Genomic DNA, 25,039 nt, shown 5'->3' with positions numbered 1-25,039 from the left:
TTGTATGGTTCGTTGTATGGTTCGTTGTATGGTTCAAGAGGGCGTGCTACTTGCGATTCCAGAGTTGGACTAGTAAATGTTGTTCATGCACTTTATCATCCTTCCCCTCTATCACTTGAAGCTCCCATTGTCAATCTTCTAGACAATTCCATCAACTTCCCGGCTGCGGATTTTTATGTTTAATTTTTGAAGTGTCAGGGTTATTACAACCGGCTTGGGTTAGCCCTTCAGCCTAGAAATGGCTCGAGGAAAATCACTCCTGCTGAGGACATACAATCCTAAGGACTCACTTCACCTGTCTCCTTTGATTCTCAAATATCTAGCATCTTTCTAGTCCTAGGAAGGGCTGATACATCCTTTGTCAACTCTGTTCTAAGTCAACATCCCCAAAATATAACCTTTGATATATAAATAATCATTACTGCAATTGTCATAATTATTTAATCAAGCATGGTCTTCCTCACGTTGATAAACGATGGTTGTGTGATGTATCTATTTCGTAATGGATTAAATTTAATAAAGATCCATTGTAAAATATAATCCTTCTTACAAGACTTTTTTTCGGTCGAAAACACTTTTGACGCCCCCCTAACCTGGTGCATCTTTACGTTGGAGGTTTTTCGAAGTTTGGAGCTCTCACCAAACCATTTGTACTTAGAGGTGCAAATAAACCGAGTCAACTCAATAAATATTTAATTTATATTCGAAATTATCAATTCGAGCCAAACTCATAGATATTCGAACTTTTTCTCAGACCGAACTTGATCTCAAATTATTTTCACAAACTTTAATATTTTATTGATATAATATAATTACATATTAAATAAATATATTTCGAGTTTTTTTAGTATTATTTTTTAACAATTGTTCAAATACCTTGCATCATGTCCGAATCTTATAAACCGAGCTTAAGCTTAATTTGAGCAAAAAAAAAATTGAACTATTTGAACTTCAAATCGACTCGAGTTCAAATATATATCTGATTCGAATATAATTTGAACTTTAAAATTTTATTTCTATTCGACTCGATTTAATTTGATATACCTCTAGTTCAACTCGATGACATCTGTTGGCAGCCTATTCACACAGACAACTATACATACACAATACAATCATGGTTATTTTTTAAAATAAAATGGCTACTTTTTAAGACTATTTGTCAACATAATTGGCGTGATTCGTTAATGCATTTGGCTATTTGGGTGTTTATCGTGGTGGAAAAGGGATGGGATGACCATGTCTATTATTTGGAGTTTCAAAATCAATATTTTTATTTTGTGCAAGAAAAACCAAGTTCTCCCCAAAAAAAAAAATCTACATAAAAATGTTAAGCTCTTTTAAAATACAAAGTGTATTATTGATCCACCCTTGATTCTTGGTGTGTCATCAATTGTTCATTAGGACAAAGTCATGTTCTCCACCTCTTGTCTGATGGACTCAAACAGTACAGAAGAGAGATAACGCTCCCCGGAACTCGGGAATATAACCTGTATCCATCCCACTTTAATTTAAGACCATGTCTCGTATACTAGCTGCAATATGTTCTCAATCGTTTGTGTGCGCGTGTGCGTATAGTTTCGATAAAATTGATGAGACTTACAACAAGAAGTTTTCCAGCATTTTCTGGCCGCTTTGCAATCTTGATTGCGGCGGCAGCAGCAGCACCAGATGATATGCCAACCTAAATAAAAGCACATAATCAATCCACGTGCATATGCGCATACAATTGAACTTACACATAGACTAATATCCAAAAGAATCCACCAGACATTTCATGACTAAGATAAGAAGTTCTAAATAATTTACCAATAACCCCTCTTTTAGTGCTAGAAGCTTTGCAGTCTCAAGGGCCTCATCACTAGAAATCTAAAAGAATAATATGATGAAATTAATGCATTGCATCCGAGTAGAACATTGACCATAAAGAAGAAGCGAAGGAACAAAAGAGTCTTACTTGAATCACTTCATCGATAAGATTAACGTCCATAACATCAGGGATAAAACCAGCACCAATTCCTTGGATCTTATGTCCACCTTTATCATTTCCAAAAACATTACATACACACACAATATATCTGGGCCCGATTGTTTTGGGATTAAACCTTTTATGATGCTGTCAACATAGAAGAAAATTCAACAATTTTAGCCGAAACTCACCAGGTTTTCCTCCAGAGAGAACAGCACTTTCGACTGGCTCCACGGCATAAAGCTAAAACATAGTTTCACAGAATAAAAAGTTAATGCATGCACCACAATTCACATCCAGCATTAGATACATACTTGAAATCAAAATATTAAAGCTAACCTTAATATCAGAGTTTTGTTCTTTAAGAAACTTTCCAGCACCAGTAAAAGTTCCTCCTGTACCGATCCCACAAATAAATGCGTCGACTTTTCCATCTGTTCCTTTCCAAACCTCGGGTCCAGTGGTTTCATAGTGTATCTACAAAAATAACATTAATTTAATATGGCAAAACTAAAAACAAAAATTCAGGAGAATCAAGTTATATTATCCTGTATATATGATTCACAAAATACGTAGTCTATAGAGAAATTCAAGAAGGGAGCAACCAGTAAGCAGTTTAACTACCTTTGGATTAGCAGGGTTATCGCATTGCATAAGGATGAAAGAATTAGGCGTGTTATCCCTTATCTCTTCAGCTTTCTGAATAGCACCCGGTAGCCCCTTGGCATGATCCGAGAGCACCAATTCAGCACCAAAAGCAAGGAGAACAATTCTCCGCTCAAGAGACATGGAATCGGGCATAACAATAATAAGCTTATAACCTTTAACAGCTGCTACAAAGGCCAACCCTATACCAGTGTTTCCGCTTGTACACTCTATGAGGACGTTCTTCATCGAAAATACAAGGTAAGAAAACAGAAAGAAGTTAACTATAACAAAAGTTGTTACCACAAACGTAGGTTTTAATTCTTTATCCAAAATCACCACACTGTTAAGATTGAGAGTTGAGGCTAACTCCACCCAAAAGGTAGCTCAAAGATTGTCCAAGTAAATATATACAACTCATAATAACTTAATCCAACCAACGTGGGGTGTTTAGATGTCACATGTCTGCTCGATAAGTTCTTGGGAGTTGTCCAAAGCCAACTTTTGGGGTGGAGTTAGCCAACTTTTGGGTGGAGTTATGCTCAACTCTCAAGGAGGGAGAGTATCGCCCAACTGAATCCTATCAAAAATTTGCAAATGAAATCTCCTTATTTTATTAATTTTCCTCGGGAAATTTACACAGACACATCCACCCTCTACTTTAAAATCTCGATCCATTCGACGATAGATCAAAATGTTAAGAAGACATAATATGCACCTACAGTATCAATGGTTACGAGTTCTTAGTCATCGATTCGTGATGCGAAACTAATCTTTTTTCAAAACAGTGCACTAAATCCAGCTGAAGAGAAATAGCTAACCTCTCCAGGTGCGATGAGGCCCCGTGACTCGGCATCTGCAATCATGCTATAACCAATCCTGCAAGACAAGCATAATAAACTGAAGATAACTTCTTTTGAAAAGAAAACTATTCGAGAGACACTGACTCGGCCCCATAAAAAAAGTTGCAAAAATTTGATCTTGATGATTCAAAGAGAGGTTTAAGAGATACCTATCCTTGACACTAGAGCCTGGCCCCATGTATTCCAGCTTGGCCGCAATACGAGCAACACAACCATCGACAACATTGTTCAAGAAAACTAAAGGGGTACGACCAATCAACTGAAACACAATTCAACCCAAGAATCAGTTTCACCCCAGATCTTCTTATTCAAGAAGAAGTTAAAAAGGAATCCAATCAATTTGCGGAGACTTACTTCAGTGACATCCTTTGCAATTCCTATTTCCTCCGCCGCCGCCATGTTCGCGAGTAAAATGACCAAGAATGCAACAGGCCAGCGACTTCAAAATCGTTGCTCAACTAAAGTTCAACTGTCCACTTTTCTTTCGGAAAATTCGACGGTCATCGGGTTGTGTCCAGCAACACGGAACTGTTGGGAGGTGTTACGGGACTGTTAGGAGGAGTTTATTATTTAAAANAAAAAAAAAAAAAAAAAAAAAAAAAGAGGACTTTTAGGAGGTGTTATGGGACTGTTAGGACTTAGGAGGTGTTTATTAAAAAAATGAATGTAATTTATTTTTTAATATTTTTTTAAATTTGTTTAAAAAAAAAAATTTTCATTAGTGTATGTTTATTTTAATTTTATATACAATAAAATTTATAATTTAATTAAATAAAAAACTTACACGACCCAATGTCATCCAACTTAACACGGTCCACATCTCACTCCATTCCTTCTCAATCTTCACAAAATATCTTCTTCTTATCAACATTCCTTACCATCAATTGTAATTTTATTTGGTTTCTGACTAACAATAAGTCTACAAGATATTCGTCCGCAAGAAATCGAACGAGAAAATCAAGTATTGGTAGGAGAGTGGGTCGAGGTGTGAAGAGCTCGACCAAGGTCTGAAGTGTGGGTCGAGCTCGATCCAATTTTTTTAAATGAATACTATTTAATTTTAAATTTTGACAACTAATAAAATTTTTTTTTTGCAAATTTGCTTCCCCACTAAACTTGGAAGAAATCAATTCTTTGAATGTAAGTTAACTTTAGGATCAAAAATACGTTGAGATTTGTAAGAAGATTGTATCATTTTTGAATGAGAAAGAAATAGAATTTTTGGTCAAACATACATAATTCGGTAATTTAATTATATAATCAATTTTTATGATTTTTGATGAGTAGGAAAACTTATGACAATGGATATAATGAATTTTGGATGATATATCGTAAACGACCTTTACGGTTTTCATTGTTAGAATATTGTTTGCTAACGGGACTAAATTGTTCTAAAATTTATCCTGTGATACTTGAGGAAGATGAATTTAGGTGGAGGCATTTTGGTGGAAGAGACAACATAGGTTCGGGGGATTTCATAGTTAGAATGGATGAGTACGAGATGACTTAGAGGATGAGATAGACGTAGAGAAGTTGAAATTGGCTGATCTTTTGTTCGTAGTAGGTGTATTAGGTAGACAAATAAAAAATAAAAATGATACAATGGATTTAGAATGGATTAGATTAGTTAATAACTTTGATATTTTTATTAACTATCCATGGGGTACAATAGCTTTCGAAGAAGTACTTTATGGACTTGGAAAAGATCTCGAAAATAAGTTCAGAAGCTATGAAAATTTGGTCGCAGACCGTGGAAATGATCCAGATTTCAGTGGGTGTGATAGCTTCCATATAAGTGGATTTATTCATCCTTTACATGTAACTAAATATTGTTCATTATATGAAATATCGTTGTTATTTTATATCATACTAATAAATGTGTTTATTTTTTTTGTGCTAAATTTTGGCCTATGAATATTTTCCAGCAATTACTGAAGTGTTTGCTAGACGTCGAGAAGGTCCCAATGGATCGATACCTCGAATGTGTCATTAGTTGATTAAGAAATGGAGTAAGAATCATTCCCCTTCCATTAATGACGTGAACAAAGCATTTAAAATGTATATACCAAGGTAAATACAAAAAAATCATTTTATTTACTTTTTGTATTATCTAATACATTTTTTGTTAATTGTTATCTAATTTTCATGTTTAATGTTAATGATTAGTATAGGATATTTTGGGGATGCTCATTCCCACCACGGAGGAGCGGATGTATGTGTATTATATGACTGGCGATTTTGTTGATTCTAATAATGTGGTAATCAATCGCATTACAAAGTTAATTAGTCAGGGTATTAAAGCAGTGTGCATTCAAGATCCATTAGGTGGCCCAGAGGATGAAGTTAGTGTACAGACTGAGGATCAACAGTTTACCCGACAATTCACATATACATATTCCAGATCATCTTGAGATGAAGTCCGAAAATATTCTTGGCCATCTGGTGGTTCTTCACACATGAATCAACCGTCTCCTCCATTGACTTACATGAGACATACGTCTATGCATAGAGATCATACATCTCTAGCAGATATGTATGAAGTTCGTTTGACAAGTTTGGAGGATAAAGTTGCGACGATACAAAAAGACCAAGTCGATATAATGAATCAATTGAAATATATGATGACAGATATATCGAGTTTGAAGGATATGTTTGGGAGATTGCCTTCAGTGAGTGCCAATGTTGGTAAGTTTTATCGATATTTATATGATTTTTAATTGTTAGTATGAAAAATGACAAAATTGTATGTATTATTCTCTCAGATTATGGCGAGACATCAAGGCAAACACATGAAGAGACTCCATTCATGAGAACGGATGAGGTGGATCCAAATACACCACTTGCGAGCTATCCGTCTTTGACTCGTATTTTTGAAAAAATTTCGGGCCATAAGTTAAGTTTGTTCACAGTTGAGGAAGAGCCTATGACATATGAGAAACTACATCATCTTCTTATAAATGATATGATGTCTATGTCTTTTGAGAAAAGAGCTAGAATGTTCGCCAATAGATCGTGGGCTCGAGTAAGTGCAGAGATTAATTCTTGCATGGAAAATACGAGAATATCTGGGATGTACTCTTCCTAAGATAGAACGCTGTTTCTTGAATTGGGGACATCTGCTTGTTGGTTGAATGAGATAGTAAGTTTTTTCTTTTCTTTTTTTTTTGTTTAGTACATTGAGATAGCAATTAACATATTTCACTTTATCACTTTCAGCATATTTAAGAATGTTGTCGAGGGTTACTCCAATTACAAAGGACGTACTCACATTTAATGTCACATGACGTGTCACGGATGGACGTCGATTTTCATCAGGTGGTTTCGAATGCTTTCAATGAGGGCGAGCAGAATAATATAGAATGTTTGATGCCCTATGTGAGAGCAGAAATTGGTGAGTGGCCAGCTATTCCATGGAATAAAGCCAAAATAATTTTGATACCCTTTCATCTTCCAGGACATTGGGTTTTGTTAAAAGTTTTATCTAACATTAAGAAGATCACGATCATGGATTCAGACCGCAACGTAGATAGGTCGGGCAAAATATTACTTAAACTTATTAACCCTTTGTCGCTTATGCTTCCACATATGTTGGGTGTCAGTAATGCTTCTAAAAGATGAAACATAATTATGTCAGATAATTTTCCCATTCAAAAACTCAGGTTAAATATTTCTATATTAAAAATTATTATTTCATTATGATTTAGTTTATATCAATGTACATTTTATGTTTGTTTTTTTTATTGCAGCCGTGAATGTGGAGTTTACTGTTTAGCGACAGCTGCTTATACCATGTTTAAAGAAAATGCCTATCAATTGAACGATGAGAAGATTGAGGAATTTAGACATTATTGTTGTTGTTGTATTTGGATAAATTATGGTCATTGGATTAAAACAATTATATGGTATTTTATATTGATTTTGAGTTGAATTTATGTGATCCATTTAAGAAGTTTTGATTAGAGTTTTGTAGTTTCAGTAAACTCAATCTATTTTAAACAATGAAAACAATTCATTGGGTCGAGGACGGGGTCATGTGGGTCGAGGCTGGGGTCGAGTGGGTCGAGCCACACAAAATCTCTTAAGCTCGACCCACACGACATAGATTTTGTGTGGCTCGACCCACGCTCAGTGCATATGTAATATGGAGGCTCGACCCATTGAGATACATTAAACATTCAGTTCATATGGCTCGAGATACATTAAACATTCAGTCAAGTGAACATATAATGAAATTTGTTATGAATTTTTTAGGTTCTATTGTTATAAAATTTGTCAAGAATTTTAGTGAAATTATGAAATTTTTTAAGAATTTTAGTCGAGTAGAAATTCAACTCACATTGCTAGAGTAAATGATACATTCTTCTACTATTGTTATGAATTTTTTAACTAACCTACTTAAATTATAATATATAACTCATATTAAAATGTTTACACAAATAATTTTTTATATGTATTTACATTCTTATTATATTTAAAGTGAATTATATATTAAAACATGATCAAAACTCAAAATCCCTCTACCCACTTGACCCAAATCGAGCCTAAACCCTAAACCCTAAACAAAACCCTAAACCAAATCCCAAACACCCCTCAACCCAAACTTAAAAATCGACCGCAAACACATTACAATCTTGTTCACTCGACCCACTCACCACCCACTCGACCCAAAATTAAAAATTCACCTAAAACATATTACATATTAATAAAATCAAATCGATTGTCTTTAGATTCAAACAAATTACATATCATTCAACCCTATCTTCTACCAAATTCTCCAATAGATGAAAATCTGTTTTGTTTTTTTTCTTCCACGTCTTCTCTTGATCACATGTGGCAGTACTAACATATCATCAAGTGGCCACTCGTTCTGATTCAGAACAGGATAAATTAGCTCAAAATAGGCTAAGGACCATATCATAACAGAATAATATTCTGAACACAAGGAATAAAAATTAACATCACAGAAGTAACTCGCTGCAATTGCGTGAGAACATGGATCTTGTCAATATCAAATTCTTTACAGGTACATCTCTTCGATTTCAAATACAAAATGCCACTGTTTGTAGCACTTCGAACATCGAATTCAAGACGGTCCATCTCATAAACTTGATATCCCCGACCATTATTAAACCTTTCACGCAGAATCGACTCAACAGTTGGAGTGAAATTTGTTGTTGACAAGACAAATGCGATACCTTGAAAACCAAGATTAGTCAATGTCTGCAAAGAATTTAGTAGTGCGATGACTGGAAGTTGTATTTCTTCACGCAATCTTGCATTTATAGATTCAACACCATTCATTGTCATAATGTTATACCGAGATCTTGGGCTATATGCTCGAGTCCATCGATCCAATGAATATCTTTCATCCAAAAACTTTACAGCATCAGGATATATTTTCTTAAACTTTTCGTACTCCATGTCAAAGTCGGTTTGCTTATAAATTTTTGCTAAACGCATAAACATTTCGGTACTGTGGGGACCCGGACGCTAATTCATTTCTTAATCATTTTGGAGAATAATTGGATCAATTAAATAAATTGGGTCTAAATTTTTTTTTTAAATACAGTGCGGAGCATAATGTAATCAATCTGATATACAGTGCGCCTCGTCTAGCTCATATGCGCGAGACCTTCGTCTCGGCACATTCTTTTCCCGCCTATCCTCGGCGCACATGCGCCACAATTTCTGTCCTCACCCAACACAATATCATATGCTATCTCAAATCATGCCTCGGAATGTTCCTTCTAATTACAACCATTCCGAAATCAATAATCTCAATTAACATAATAAAATCTCGGGCATTACAGGTACAACCCTTCTTTATGCAACAAATTTTCATATTTTGTGACAAGTGCCATATACAATGGCCATGATGTGCATTTTTGTAAACATCAGCAACTGCAGCAATGATACCCGGATGTATGTATGAGATAATCACCAACTCTTCTTCATCAACCACTACTTCCAAGAATTTCGTCAAAAACCAACTCCATGAAGCAATGTATTCTACATCAACAACAGCCCAAGCCAAAAGATATTGATGAAAATCTCCATCTTGTGCTGAAGCCACAAGTAAAGTACAATCGTATTTTCCTTTCAACCACGTACCATCAATAGATACGACTTTTCTCATGCATCTATATCTTCTTACACATGCATCATTTTCTAAAAACAAATACTTGAATCTATTATGTTCATCTACCACTAAATCTATTATACTACCTGGATTCATTCTCTTGACCATTTTCAAATATGAAGGCAGAATAGCAAAATTTCTTTCAGGATCATCTCTGAATATATCACGAGCAAGTTGTTTGTCTTTCAAGGCTTTGTAATAGGTAATGTCAACCCCCTTATCCCGCATCATTGTCATAATAGATTTTGGTTGAGGTGTTTTTTGTTGTCCCCGAAAGTTCTCTACCAACATATCACAAACGACAGATGAGCTTGCTTGTCGATGCCTTTTACGCATTCCTGTCAAGTCACAATTGTGTGTGTTGAAGTATGTACGAATCACAAAATCTGTTGAGTCCTCATGTTTTGAAGTCCGAATTCTCCAGCTGCAACCTTTAGTCACACAACGAACCGAATAGATATTTGGGGAAGATTTGACACTTTCAAACTCAAAAGACAAGTTCAAAGCAATTTTGGATAGCACTTTCTTCACTTCAATCTTGCTTGAAAATCTTTGACCAATAAATAAGTTGGAACCATCGGTAAATAAATATGTATCATTGTTAGCTTGAAAATGATTCTCAGTATCATAAGCTACACTGATGCGGTGGATGTAAGTTTGTTGCATGGCATCATTATCATCCACATGCACTGCATCTATGTCATCCACATCATTTTCTCTGCTTCTCACATCATTTCTTCCGTATTTTAAGTTGAACATGAAGTATTTATATCTTTCAATACATCATTATTGGTACAATGGTCATTTGAGACAAAAGTTCTATCAAAATAGTGATCATACAAATTTGTTTCATTATCGACACAATCATCATCCAAATGAGATATTTAAATCCGCTGAAATGATATTTTCACTTTCAACAATATCAAGAGAAACAATATTGAGTTCAAATTCGACATGAAGTACATGTATTTCTTTTGCACATCCAAAATATAAGTATGTTTTCAAATCACTATCATCTTCAATATAAATTGGACGAATATTTCAATGTTTCACCTCAGGAAAATAACTTAATTTCAATTTTTCTGTGCCGACTAGATTCATAATTCTGTATATCTCTCTTTGTATATACTCCATAGAACAAATATCAGAATCCAAAAGAATCGCTGCCCACTTACCACTCGACCATGAACGTCATTTAAATATATTATCTTCTTTAATTTTCCATTCCCCGTTGTACTCAAAGGCAACAACGATTGGCATAACCTACAAAACATAGATAAGACATATTATTAGATCCAATATTATATTAGAGACAAGATTATTTATTCAAAAGAATGTGTTATGTGAAGCGTCACTGGAAAGAAATGAGTGCCTAGGCGCTACAAACTAGCGTTGCAGCGCCTGAATTTGCGAAGCTCAAGCGCCTAGGCGCTAACTATACAGCGCTGCAACGCTACCTCAAAGATATCACATCATGCAACACTAGACCCATGAATTGCAATACATACACATCACTAGACCCATGAATTGCAAGCTAACATCACTCGACCAGAGCTCGCCCCACTCTTCACACTTGGGTCGAAGTGTGAAGAGCTCGACTCACATCTGGGTCGAGCTGTGGGTTGAGATTGATGGGCGAAATTTGCTCAAGATTTGGGTCGAGTCAACACACATGCTCGACCCACACACACGAGCCACACGTGCTCGACCAACACACGACCACAAATCAGCACACACGACCATACTCGACCCACACAAATTTGCACACTCGACCCCACACCAGCACACTCCATCCATCTCCTCGACCAACACACTTAGCACACTCAACCCACACTACCTTGCTCGACTGTAAATATTCATGCTAACTCCACCCACAAAAATTCTAACAAAAAACAACAAAAACTAAACTGAAATAAATCTAATTACTACAACATAGCATTACGAGTATATGATTCCAATAATGAAACACAAAAAATTCTTTTGAGATGGTCTCATAGATCAATTTTGTGAAACATATATTTTATATGGGTCATCCATGAACAAGTATTACTTTTTATGTCAAATATATTAATTTTTATAAAAATATGGACTTGAGTGATCCGTCTCACGAATAAAGATCCGTGAGACTGTCTTTTGAAAGACCTACTCATAATGAAATTAATTATGTAAGCCACCGTTTAGTGAAAGACGGAGCATTAACTCATTATATATATAAATCATTATGTCATCAATATATATTTTGAAATAAACAAAAGAGTCTTACGGCCAAATTTACAGCAGTTGGACCAAAATTTTATATTGGATGTCAAAACTAAAACGCAAAAATTAGTAGAAGCAAGTTATGTTTTTTGTGTAATTGTTATCATAAAATTATATCGGTTTATAGAAAAATTTAAGAAGGGCGCAACTGGCTTAGCCACCCTGCCTCTGGCTCCACACTTAAGCAGTTTAACTACCTTTGGATTTGCAGGGTTACCAGTTTGCACAAGGATGAAAGACTTTGGTGTGTTATCCCGTATCTCTTCAGCTTTCTGATGAGCACCTGGTAATCCCTTGGCACGATCCGAGAGCACCAAGTCAACATCAAATGCATGGAGAACAACTCCGCTCAAGAGTCGTGTAATCAGGCATGACAACGGTAAGCTTAAAACCTTTAACGGCTGCTACAAAGACCAACCCTATACCAGTGTTTCCGCTTGTCGAATCAATCAGGAAAATGTTGATCCATTTGATGATAGAGCAGAATGTTGGTAAGATGTTTGCACCTAAAATCGCAATGGTCACAAGTTCAGAGTCCTCAATGTTTTTGTGAAAGGTAATCGATCACCTTAAAAAAGGATCCATCATGATTTCAAGCTCGTTACTAATCAAACAGTGCACTAAATCCCTGAAGATGATCGGCCAACCTCTCCAGGTGCGATGAGGCCCCGTGCCTCGGTATATGCAATCATACTCTAACCTATCATGCAAAAGGGGATAATAAACTGAAGGAAAAAATGCATAGATGTTGAAAAAAGGTGCCCATTCGAATCAAAAAGTTCATAAAAATCTGATCTTGATGATTCAAACTGAAGTTGAACAGATACCTATCCTTGACACCAGAGCCTGGCCATATGTACTCCAGCTTAGTCACCTTACGAGCGACACAACCATCAACAACATTGTTCAAGTACAGATTCCAGCCATGTATGTTCTCTTTCGGAGTATTATTCAACGGCCATTTTGTCAGCTCAAGCCAGAGATTATGAATGTCTTCCACTTGGAGCTATTTTTATTTTGAACTAAACGGGGCAATTGCAGGCATTGTATATCTCACTTAATCCCATTTTAGTCTCTGCTTTGGGTAGTCTGCTTTATGCTCACTAAGTTTTCCATGCCGATAATGTCAAGTTGGGCCGGGCCATTCACTAGAACATACATATTTAATAAACTGAGATTCTGAAGTAATTGATTCAATATGAATACACTTGGATTAACCCTGGTGCTTAATTGATTCAAAGAACAATCAAGAAATGATTCTCTTTGTTTTAGAATTTGAGGTTGAATTAAAGGAACGTCCAACAAAATAGTTCATAATATCGTGCTATTGAACAGTACAGAGAAAATGGAAATAATCACAAATTATTTCATGTCCTCCACACCACACACAAGGCTTCAGAAAATCACATCTCAATGAAAGAAGATTCAGATATTTCGAATGCACACATCTAGTTCAAAGTTAAATTATGTGACAAGGTAAACTGTTTCGAAGAAAACATAATATATTTATATTTCAGCATTAGAAATATACTACGGTAAAAAATCGTTTAGATCCAGGATGACACAGCTATTATGTTAATGTACTACTCTTACAAACAAGTCTTGTTTCAAGAAAACAACATAAATAAATCATGTAGTTTTCACAAGTCACGGCCAAATTGCATAAGCTCAAGGTATGCATGTTCTTCGGCACTCATTGTTTCAACAATTATATATTATTTGGATTGCTTGAATTCCTTTCTGCTCACAATTGTAACTTTCTTCTTGATCTCGAAAGTGACCTTGTCTAGATCAGCTACAGTAGCTAGATGCCCGTACAAAACCCTCGTTTTTTCTCCATTCTTGGAATCTGGTTTTACAAGGTTTGGATTCTTTTCATCATCTATACCAAGGGTGATCGAAGGTTTAACATGGGCCCATGCTTTTCGCTCATGCTTCTCTTTGATGAAATATTCTGCCAGTCGCAATGCCTCCTTTAAACCAGATTCGTCGCCTGGGAATTTTACTGTATGGATGCCGAGATGGCCTTCTCGTGAATGCATGGACATTGACTTGGCGCTAGGGAATCCAAGATCTAAAACATAAGATTTGTGGAAGGGCAGGAATGAGTACACTAATATTTAACAGATGGTAAGTACAATTCAAGATCCTAAGGCCAATTTCACCATTTGTAGCAAGATGGAGCAAGAAACTTCTACATATTTAAGATCATGCCATCAATCCGAACCTGATATTTTATCTTATTATCTTTCAAGATACACTGTCAAATGAAGACCTTATGAATTGACTGTTGATGAAGAGATGGAAGATAAACTAGCGGAACACGAGAAAACAATAATGCTGTGTCAAAAACTATGCAGCTATAAAATATAGATCGATCAGTCAACCGTAATATCAGCCTATGCCGCTCTCAACAGTAAACAAACTTCTACTTTTGCAGCACAAATTACGGTCAAATTCACGGGAGACAGAAGAACAGAGAATATTGGAAATCCATGAAAGGTAGCCTTCAATTGCCAAAAGGGCGGTTGTTTTTGCTCTCCATCCAAAGATACACTTGCCATGTCTATTCATCCTGTCAGGTTCAAAATTTTGTAACGCCCTATTACTCTAGTTCAAAATATCTATCTAAATTATAGACAGAGAAATTATCACCATTGATATCCACTCATCAGACATCACTAAATTTTTTGGGAGTGGGAGTTCACCTATTCAAATATCGGTTTTTGGAGAGCCATGTTCTATGAATAATCTCTTCCAATCGGATGATATTTTTCTTATCCATTGGACCCACCTATCTAAAAAGATACGAAGTTTGGGACAAGGAACCTTCCATTATATAAAAAGCTTAAATTAATAAAATAAGATCTACAAATTAAGGGAGGTTAAGCTCAGGTGACTGCAAACATGACAGAGATGAGCAGCCATCTTCAAAAGGAAACACCATCTGAGAATGTTTACAGTCACTCTAATAAACATAAATGAACACTAATCCGCTAAAAGATTGGGAAAACGAACAGAGAGAAATAGAGAATAATGTGCTGATAATAAGACGTGCAATCACACGCACCTGATTAAAATGCATACATAAGCTTAAGGAGACTAGAGCAATCAATTTGATGAGGAGGAAAATTCAAATGAATCCTAGGTCAAAGTCATCCTAATTAACTAACCTGCGCATACTAGAACTTCCTTTCATTGAAACTGGGCCCTCAAATACTAAAAAATAAAATAGAACAACTCCTCAGACGGAAAAAGGAAAGGGCAGATCCGTTTATCTGTCACGTTCTTAAAATAATAGACAAATTCCACCAAACAAAAAGGCAAATAACTTCTTATTTGAATATAGAATGCATAGTTGCTGCATGGATGTCATGAGCTTCAACTTTTTTCCATAAGAAAATTTAATCATCAAATTGCATCATAAAGTAAAATCTATCAAGCACACTGATCCAGCAAATATATATAGTGGATGTGAAAAACAATACGACGCACTTAATGAAGAGCTTCAGAACCTAGGTGATATGCTGTTTTAAGCGATATTATACTCGGTTACAAAAATAGATCAACGGCCCAAGTATAAAAAATCGTAAAAAATAAGGGTACAATTAAAGTAGGACGCCTGTGATCATTAGTCAAACACCCTCTTGCAGTGATAAAGAATCACACAATTTAGAGGGTAGAGCTGATATATCATAGAGGGCATCTGTAACTTCATTAGGTCAAACGGTATCACTATAACATATAAAAATTATACCACATTCCATTCAAATCACTGACCAATTAGCCTGGAGAAACTTAAGATAGACCCGGCCCCAACTGAAAAATCTATTCTATAGCATATAGGAAGGAATATACCAAATGCAAAGAAAAGCTGTTGCCTGATAAAAGAAAATAAATAGACAAAAAATATTATAACAATTACAACAGCACACCAGTCATCTGTCACTAAAACATTGACAGTCGGTTGCGGGAGTAAAATTCATAATATTAAAAGGGAATAATGAAACCAACAAATTCATTATGAGAAGCAAACAACAAGTGAAATTTCAAACTGCAGAGGATGTGCCATTAAGAATCTAGAAGGGCACAAAAACCTAGTGGATGCTATAAAACAAAAATGCTTTACTGGTGCAGCCATTCAAGATTGCCAGACAATCTGAAAGAACATCTCGCAATAATAGGAAAAACATTAAAAAGAATGGTGCATGATACCTCTAAGAATACTATCCATTGCCTTGTTTCCTAAACCTTCCAAACGTCCATCTCTACCTTTTCCAGTGATGGTATTATGAATTAACACTGAAGGCGGCCACATAATTAGATCATCCTGGTTTGCCTCAGCAACATCAGAAGACAATTTCTGATAGGCTTTCGCGTTATCAGGAGGCGTTAAATAGTTCCAGCCCATAAGAATGCACAAAGCCTTGTGAAAGGCCAGGTGATCCACAATTGATTCAGCCGTGTCCGAGTTGTATGCATGCATGATAAGGCTATGCATATCTTGAAAATCTTTTGAAGCCCTGAATTTTCACGCCAAAACCGTGTTGAAGTTCTCAGACACAGAGACAATTTTGCACAATAATGAGATTACAATATATAACTATAGCTAATTTTCTGACAGAACTCGAATCATGAAGGATTCATTGGTTTCAATAGTCAACTAATCAACAAGCGAAATTAATATTGATAGATAGGTAACTACAAAGAAAATTATTTCTCAGCGTTGGATATGTTGGATAACATCTGACCAATATAGATGTCTCTGAAAATGTCTCAACTTAGATATACTTACTTTATAGAGTCATCCAATCATCTATATCAATAGATGACGTAAATTATTTCCATTTGCAGGATTAATTATTGGCTATGATACTTGCTAATGCACCAATCAGCTTCCAAGAGACCTTAGAACTTGGCACAAAATCAGTGCGCCAACTAGGTACTAATAGACTTGCACAAACAATTAAGACCGGTATGAAAATTTAACATACTTCAGATTCAGAGATTTGAAACTAAATATATAAATTGATTACAATTGTTTGGATTGCTTTTAGTACAATGAAATTCAAACTATTCCCCTACCATTTCTTATATCAATTAATATAATGAATTTCAAATCCATCAACAATAAAGTCATTTAAAATTCATTGTAAAGTTCTTATCTTAAATTCTAATCATTCCATCCACAGACAACATGATTTCTAGAAGCTGTGGGTTGCCACTACATAAACCTACCATATATCCAGTAAAGTTAGAAGGATAAATCTAAGGGAAAGATGTGGAAAAACTGAATCGTTAAAATCAGGGATATAAGGCATTTACCTATCCAAGCACAGCTTATAAACTTGGTTATTAAAAGGTAAAAATCTTAAAAGGTATTGTGCAATACCAATTGGTCAAACCTAGAAAAAAATAGCCAGACCTGATTGTGAGCCTATTCAACTATGAGACTTTACTCATTGCATGAACTGAGGTCATATGCCCTAATGATATTTCACAAGAATCACAGAAGATCATCAGCAAATCTCAATGACGTTCAAAAGCATGCGAACATAAATTACTACATTTGACTCATATATTCACATAAGGTGCACATTTGCCAGAATAAGTCAAAGTAGAAGTACTAGCACGGAATTCTCAATCACACAGATGACATTTTAAAAGATATAGAAAAATTTCAGCCATCAATTTTAGTCTCTTCTTATCAAAGTTGGAGTCTTAACAAATTTAACTTCTTGGGTACTCACATTTCAATTCCCAATGGTTCACTCTCACTTTGGTAGCATAATCTCCGATACATTAGTATTTTACTGTTCCATCTTAATTTTGGAATTATGTTCAAGGTGATCTTCGTATAAATTATATGACAACTTCATCTTTTAAAATTATGCAGTTTAAATAAGAGAAACAAGACAATACTTTGAAGCGAAGAGAGTAATATATCACAAAACTTCCCTACGTTCTATATCTATTCAAAGCTCAATAAGTTAACTACATCCATTCTAGTCCATGTCTATCAGAATCAACGTACCAACAAATACCATGTAAATAACATGTTTCAAGGCCTCCCCATCACAGACTTCTAGGTCACGAACAACATATTCCTTAAAATTTTCAATTCCTAAGGATTTGCTCTAGTTTTGGAAACATAAATTTCCAATCTTTTTGTGTTTTACTATTCCATCTTAATTTCAGAATTATGTAGAAGATAATCTTCTATAAATTAAATGCGGACTTAATATTTTGAAATTAAGCAGTTAAACAAAAAAAGACAAAGAAGAGATTTTTGAGTAAAGAAAGTAGCATATCGCAAAACTTTCCCACCTTCTGTATGTATCCAAAGCAAAAAATTTAAGTACATCAGTTGTAGCCAAGAACTATCAAAATTGACATACCCACAAATCCTATATACATAACACGTTTCAAGGTCTCCACATCACAGGCTACATTGTGAGATGAGTGTGGACAGGAAATCAATTATGATGTCAACAAAACTAATATCAAATTTAAAACCACCCAATATGCCAAATCTTGCCATCTGCAAATGCAGCAATAGGACATCTACTGAGACCAAAAAATCAGATAAATAAACTCCTGCAAAGCCAGCACAAGCCTTCTAAATAACACAACCAAAAAGAGAAAAAACAAAGAAAATAAAATATCGGCGGCCAAACAATTAGAAGAAAATTGGACGTGTAAAGGATCCAGAAAAATAAACAAGAATTTCAAGAAAACTGTTAGTCTTCGCTTTTTTTTGGTTAAGAAAACACATATTGTGCTTCATTCATGTTAGAGTGAATGTACTCAAAATTCTGCAATCTATTATGGCAAGCATCAACCGCATATATGAAAATTAATAATCAATAATCCACATAACACAGTTCCAGTCCAGTACTTTAGCTATTAAAGGCTTAAAGCTACCGATAACTAGAAACATAACAGATCAAAATGATTGTAACGAGAACCGCTGTAGATAGACAAATGTTCTGCAGCAAAAGTATAAAACTTGAAAATTCATATAAAGCTAAAACCAATTCACATCTAATCTGATCCCGACCAAGATCAACGAAAATTAATGGAGGGTCACTCACGTGTTTTGATATTCACCAATGGGATGGAAATAAGAATAAATTGAAGATTGTGGAATTGACGATTGCAAGAAAGGCAAAATGTGGGAAAAAGGTTATGTTTGGAAATTCAAAGTAGAACAGTGAAATTAAAGTTCAAGATAGACTTCATTAGGCTCTGGGCTAGGTTCACTTATTCTAACCAATTAGAGGCGGTTGATTATGGTAGGATGGGCTCAAGAGTTAACTCTTGTATCTATTTTTTGTAGCCTTAATCATTTAGTAATTTTTATTCGCTAACCAAAGCAGTACTTAAAGCCTATCATAGCTGTTTTAGTTTCTACACAATCTACTGTCTCTTCTTGATCTTACCCTTCATAAACGAGAATCAGAAGCAATTTCAACAAGACCATATGTGAAAGTCAATGCTGACTGCTCATTGATTTATTCTAGTAAAGCTAATGAGGACAGTCGAATTGAGGACATTTCATATCAAGCCAAGTGCATAATTATTGCACCCCAGTTGAGGTGTAGACCTTCATCATAATCATATCACCTACCATCAGGCTATCAACTCCGCCAACACTAACAAAACCACACAATAATTTCCAATGTATTTCTGTGGATGTAAAGTATTCAAAACGAGTAATAACGATGCATCATGTTAAGCAACATTTCTGTTGTGATAAACCTTCCTGCTATATAACCTTAGTTTCTACATGAAACGTGAAAATATATTTTGTGTGGTACCATCGTTTTCTTTATACCTAAATTAACCCAATAGATTTCCTAAAATATTTAAATATACTGCGATATTTTAATCTAAATATTTCCTATCACGGTTCACTAGAACTGCAAGATAATGGCTGGAAGAAAATGGCAAGCTGCTTATTTCCAAAATTCTAAGAAGTTCTAAAGGGTTGGGCGAGAAATGGACAATCGAGTGTATTGGGCATAAAAACTGTGGAAGGAACAACATAACATGGAATGGAAAAGGAGCAGGCAGAAAAAAAGATAAAACTTGGTAAGAAGAAATTATCATTACCCAATGTGGTTATACCCATAAAAGCATCTGAATCTAAATTTTACATAAAGCAAGAGACTATGGATTACCATTTGGTATCGCATATATTTTTTCCCGAGAAAACCATCTCATAACTATCTATAAAGTTATATATATGTATACACACACACGCATATATATACATGTTTATGTGTGTTGTATTACAATGATAAGATACCTTATAGAATATCCCAATTATGAGTTGCCAAAAACATTATCCATATTTACCTATTTGACCGTTATATATAAAAGAGAACCAGTAGAACCCGCTTCGGCCTTTTAAATTTTCCTCTAACAAGTTAGGACAAATAAGAATGACTGGACACGATAAATGTGCCCGTAACGGTAATGAATATATATTTTCATACCCAAAATACATTTTCAGAGAATTTATCTCCTAAAGTGCCTTAAATGAAACCAAAAACATCCCATAGTTCCAACAGAATAATTTAATTGCTACTTTACTGATGTGCCCGTACCGGCAATGAATATTATATTTTCATACCGAAAACACATGTTCAGAGAATTTACCTCCTAAAGTGCCGCAAATGAAACCAATAATACCCCATAGTTCCTACAGAAAAATTTAATTTATTACTACAAAAATTGTTCACGGCTGCTTACCTGAATCCCATTAGTTGCGGGGATTAAGCAAATTATCAAGACCTAAGCACATGTATTTGCAAACACTCAACTCACAACAAAGCCTGTGCAACACAAATAACCATCGTGACAAAGAAAACGCTGGAAAAATGTATTGTATAATGAAATCTGAAATATTGATCACCATCAGACCTGCTGCAAGCAAGACATCGAAGAGACCCTTGTTTTCCATCCCCCAAATAACTCTTTTTCTGACTTGCAGTTTCGAAAATCAACTTCAAGAAATGGAAAAACGCCTTCTTTAAGGCATTATGGTCAACCTCGCTATGCTTAAGCTTACTCGCATTCCCCTCGAGAGTCTTCGGATTCTTAGAGGCTCTCATCTCCTCACCTCTCCCAAAATTATACCCAGAACTAGGTCCTGGACCATTCACATTTCCATACTGTAAAAGCTGTTGTCTTTGACGCTCGAACCCATCATCGATAGCTCCCCTCTCATCTTCCCCAAACTTACGTTTCAACGAACTCTCGGGCCCTGGATTCCAAAACTTTGGAACCCTTGCCCATGCATTGGAAACAGGAAATTCAGGTGTTATAGGGAACGGAGGCCTATCAAACCCAAACTCGTGCGGCCCACGAAATTGAGGACGAAAACCCAATCCTGGCATAGGCGTAAAGTTCTGGTAATCAGGGGGCAAAGCGAAGTAAGATCGTACAGAGCCATCAGCAAGAACTATGCTCCGGCGGTCGAGCATGTGGAATCCATAAGATGGGGGCGGAGGTGGTTCGTTGAAAGGGAAAACTGACCTTTGCCCTGATAAAGAGTTCGGATTATCGGGCCTCGGAGATGGGTTTTCCGGCCTGGGAATGGACTGTTGGGTTGAAGGCTTTCTGTTTGCATCTTTACTACTAGGAATGGCGGAGGCGGCAGCGGCGGTAGGATTAGAAGAAGGTTTTGATTTAGGAGCCGTGGAGGCTTTGCGGTCGGCGGAGGCGGCAGCCGTCGAAGAGGATGATTCCCAACGGGATTTTCGGTGGTGGGATTGGGCTGAGAAGGAAGAATGTGGTTGTTTGGAAGAGCTACCGCCCGGCATGTCACACACGGAAAGTTTACGGTACAATGGAAGTTTGTGCGAGGGAAGCAATGTGTGTGTATATATAGTGTGTGTGTGTGTGTGTATATACACACTAGGTAGGGCACCTTAGGTGTCTTGCTTTGTCGTCTAACGTTGAGTATTTATATATTTTTTTTAGAATAATTAATGAAGCATTTATATTTACGTAGGAGTTATATAAAAATGTAATTTAAAAAGATGTAAATATTATGAGTATAATAATTTTTTATTTTTTTTATATTTGTGTTCATATGATTAGTATTTTAAATTGATCATGTGTTCAACAAAGTAAAAAATATGGAAAAATATGGAGTTTATGAAAGTGATAATAGTTAGGAAAAAAGATTGAGTTGGTGTTCAAGTTGAAGAAGTTTAATAATATGTCTCAAATTGAATATAAAATATTTAATCATCTTAAAATCTAATGAGGGATCAACTTTATAAATAAGTTATTTTAAATTCGAAAATAGAGTATTCATATTTAAATAATTGTGGTGTTTGTAAGGGTGTCATACCTAACGATATTTTTTACTCTAATGGATTTATGAAATCGGTAACTTTAACGTAAATAATAATTGTAATATGTACTGTTAAAAAATCAGTAAGAACACTTAGAATCTTAGTGTAATCAAAGAAAATGAAAACTTGTTAATTATTAATGTCGATAGGATTTCAGCAGGCATAACGTTTGTTTTTTAGAAGTCAATTGACATATTTACGAAGTTTGTAACCTTGAGTTTCTAATATATGTAGATATAAGAGTTAATATACTTCTTAAGACAGTGAAATAGATGAATATAACGAGAGACTAATAAAAAAAATTAAATTAGGTATAATACCTTTAATATTTTCGAAATAAATTTTATTTACCACAGTGATGTTGACGACAACGAATATAATGCTATGAAATATAACATTAATGCTAATGTTATATTAATAGGAATAAAATAAGTTTATTTTCAAAATATAAAAGAAAGTAAAATAGCTCGAATATGCGATCCTATAGTTTGTCTTCGTCACTTTAAATAAAAAATGATACAAAACGGCGATTATTTTGAGAATTAGGATAATTATTGCGCTGAATTGGGAATCATATAGCATAGAGGATAAATTGTTTAATATAGAAGCAAAAGAATACAAAAAAGTTGTATATTTATTTTATTTTCCTGTATATGGATGTATATAATACGAATTTATGTTTAAGAAAGTAGACGTTTATACTTTTTATAAAACTGATGTAAATTGCAAACTTTAAAAATACATGACATGATATATTGAAGATTCAAATATATTACGGAAAAAACTTGTGTATATTTTGTAGGAATCTATATAAGATTGGAAGTGTGTCATAAGGTTAATGTTAGATAGGGAGATGGAAATGTTGAACAAAAAACTATAGCCTTGAATAAATTTTTTAAATAAATAATGTAAAAGTATTAAATTATAAATAAAGAGAAAAAGATATTAAAGTTATATAATTGCGAAAAATGAAGTTTTTTAAAGAGAGAGAAAATTGATGGGAAAAAATATCGTAAAATAAAATTATTTTATCTAACTAAGCAATTTAATGTTCACTTACGTAAAAGATAAATATGTTACAAAAGTTAATGTATATTTATTGAGAATTTTATATATAACAAAAATTATTGAAAGTTTTTGAAACGCTTGGCATTTTTAAAATATGATACAAAAAAAATATAGGATACTGAGATGCAAATTTGTGAGGAGGTAATTCAGCAACTATGTTGTATTTGTTTTTTTTTAAGTTTAAGATATTTACATATTTATGTAAATAAAATATCAACGAATTGTATGTATCACACCATATTTCACAAATTAACATAATCACATCATAATGTACATAATATTTACATTAGGTTTTCCAAAAGTGTACACCCAGAAAGTACAAAATGCGATGTCGTTCACCCATTATTACAATCCTAGGTCGACCCTTGTCCCTGACTGCTGACTTGAACCTGAGAGGAAAAACCAAGTACCATGAAAAGACAAGCTGCCATTTAGAACATTAAACGACGACAAATTATATAAGTCTTAAGCAATTGTAAAGAGTAGCATTGACGATATCCAATTATATTATTTCAAATCATTGCAAAGAAGATACCCAATATGAAGAAAGCAATTCACAACATTTAGCTTTTTTCACAATCAATAAACGGAAGCCAGTGCTTTTAGCTAACCATAAAATGTCAAGTAGCTAAATATAAAATGTCAATACTTCTGGACCCAATGCAGAATCTACTATATAATATTGACTACAGTTGAAAAAGCAAGTGCCTCAGCCGACTAATACTGTGGAAAATAGCGAAAACCATATTTTATTGGTTGAATAACAATCGTAATGTAAAATGGGACAAACTATAACACTGAGTGTGCCATATTCGTGCGGCTCGCAAATGTAGGCCAGGGAGACATTAAAAGTGTTTGGAGATTTAATGACATCAAACGAATGACCCGTAATACTAAATCATTTATAACATGAGCACACATTTTTTGTTTCAATATTTTATTCCAAATTTGTTTAACATACAAGAGATTTCTTTTTTCTAAAACAAAATAGAACATTATCATACCACTTATTCTAGAGGAAAAGTAGTAGCCAATTTTAAAAAAATTAAAGGAAAACTAAAATGCTAAACTATATAGAAGAAGTAGCAAGTTGTAAGACGTAAAGTATTTCGTGCAAATCATTTCTAGGATTATAAAAAAAGGTGACTAAATGTTGGCAGGTGAAGTTGAGCAAACCATGGAAGCATGTGTGTTAGCAAAACAAAACGACTAACTACAAGTTAGGAGTAGATTAAACAAAAAAAATATTTGCTTGAACGAAAAGCCTAGTTTCCTATTTTAAGTTTCAACAAATAAATCCTTTGGGGACAACGTGGCATCTTACATTTAGAGATCAAGGCTACTTTATGCTGTTTTTTTCCTAGTTGCTTTGTAGAGGGTGTTATCTTTGCTTGTAAAGCTCTGCACCTAGTTTTTTTTATTCCATCAGTAGTGTTAGTGACTTTTGAGGTGTATGTGAAGACGTAGAATAAATAATTAGAAACTATCTTTGTTCCTCCTCTTCACACAGACACATCTATATAAAATAAAATACTGCAATTTTTTATTTATCGTATAAATGTTATGTAACTGAGCGCAATAAATGTTTTTTTTACTATTTCTATATTAGCTCAGTTATTTCGCACAAATTAGTCATACATTTTTCAACAATCTAATCAAACTATCAGTGAGCTCATGAAATTTTTTTAGGTCACCAACAAATGATCCAGCATACATTGTGTTATTTTCA

At 34.6% G+C, this 25,039-nt stretch overlaps 3 protein-coding genes across 3 annotated transcripts; all 3 read right to left on the bottom strand.

Annotated features, from left to right (window-relative positions):
• Nucleotides 1–1,243: 1,243 nt before the first annotated feature.
• LOC140981378 (cysteine synthase-like) lies at nt 1,244–4,032 on the bottom strand. The gene is made up of 10 exons (XM_073447763.1): nt 3,829–4,032; nt 3,624–3,733; nt 3,433–3,490; nt 2,591–2,854; nt 2,306–2,443; nt 2,158–2,209; nt 1,955–2,034; nt 1,807–1,866; nt 1,601–1,681; nt 1,244–1,487 (listed from the first exon to the last, which is right to left on the bottom strand). Exons 1-10 carry the CDS (start codon nt 3,871–3,873, stop codon nt 1,398–1,400), a joined length of 978 nt encoding a protein of 325 aa, XP_073303864.1. The 5' UTR covers nt 3,874–4,032; the 3' UTR covers nt 1,244–1,397.
• A 5,158-nt stretch (nt 4,033–9,190) lies between these two features.
• Nucleotides 9,191–10,372, bottom strand: LOC140981687 (uncharacterized). The gene has a single exon (XM_073448105.1). The coding sequence runs from the start codon at nt 10,370–10,372 to the stop codon at nt 9,191–9,193; it is 1,182 nt and encodes a 393-aa protein (XP_073304206.1).
• A 2,984-nt stretch (nt 10,373–13,356) lies between these two features.
• LOC140980542 (uncharacterized) lies at nt 13,357–21,749 on the bottom strand. The gene is made up of 3 exons (XM_073446423.1): nt 20,801–21,749; nt 16,088–16,395; nt 13,357–13,946 (listed from the first exon to the last, which is right to left on the bottom strand). Exons 1-3 carry the CDS (start codon nt 21,700–21,702, stop codon nt 13,588–13,590), a joined length of 1,569 nt encoding a protein of 522 aa, XP_073302524.1. The 5' UTR covers nt 21,703–21,749; the 3' UTR covers nt 13,357–13,587.
• Nucleotides 21,750–25,039: the final 3,290 nt, after the last annotated feature.

This window comes from Primulina huaijiensis, chromosome 7 (genome assembly GCF_012295235.1).
Source record: "Primulina huaijiensis isolate GDHJ02 chromosome 7, ASM1229523v2, whole genome shotgun sequence".
Taxonomy (NCBI): Eukaryota; Viridiplantae; Streptophyta; class Magnoliopsida; order Lamiales; family Gesneriaceae; genus Primulina; species Primulina huaijiensis.
This window is presented reverse-complemented; position numbering and strand designations above follow the sequence as displayed.

Excerpts from the sequence above, each read along its gene's own strand:
- LOC140981378 (XM_073447763.1), bottom strand. The coding sequence starts at position 3,873 with ATGGCGGCGGCGGAGGAAATAGGAATTGCAAAGGATGTCACTGAA. Across the intron at positions 2,210-2,305 it reads AACAAAACTCTGATATTAAG|CTTTATGCCGTGGAGCCAGT; the intron begins GTTAGCTTTAAT and ends ACTATGTTTTAG. Across the intron at positions 1,867-1,954 it reads TTATCGATGAAGTGATTCAA|ATTTCTAGTGATGAGGCCCT; the intron begins GTAAGACTCTTT and ends TTATTCTTTTAG.
- LOC140981687 (XM_073448105.1), bottom strand. The coding sequence starts at position 10,372 with ATGTTCAACTTAAAATACGGAAGAAATGATGTGAGAAGCAGAGAAAAT.
- LOC140980542 (XM_073446423.1), bottom strand. The coding sequence starts at position 21,702 with ATGCCGGGCGGTAGCTCTTCCAAACAACCACATTCTTCCTTCTCAGCC. Across the intron at positions 16,396-20,800 it reads CGATGTCTTGCTTGCAGCAG|GGCTTCAAAAGATTTTCAAG; the intron begins GTCTGATGGTGA and ends GTGAAAATTCAG. Across the intron at positions 13,947-16,087 it reads AATGGATAGTATTCTTAGAG|ATCTTGGATTCCCTAGCGCC; the intron begins GTATCATGCACC and ends CTTATGTTTTAG.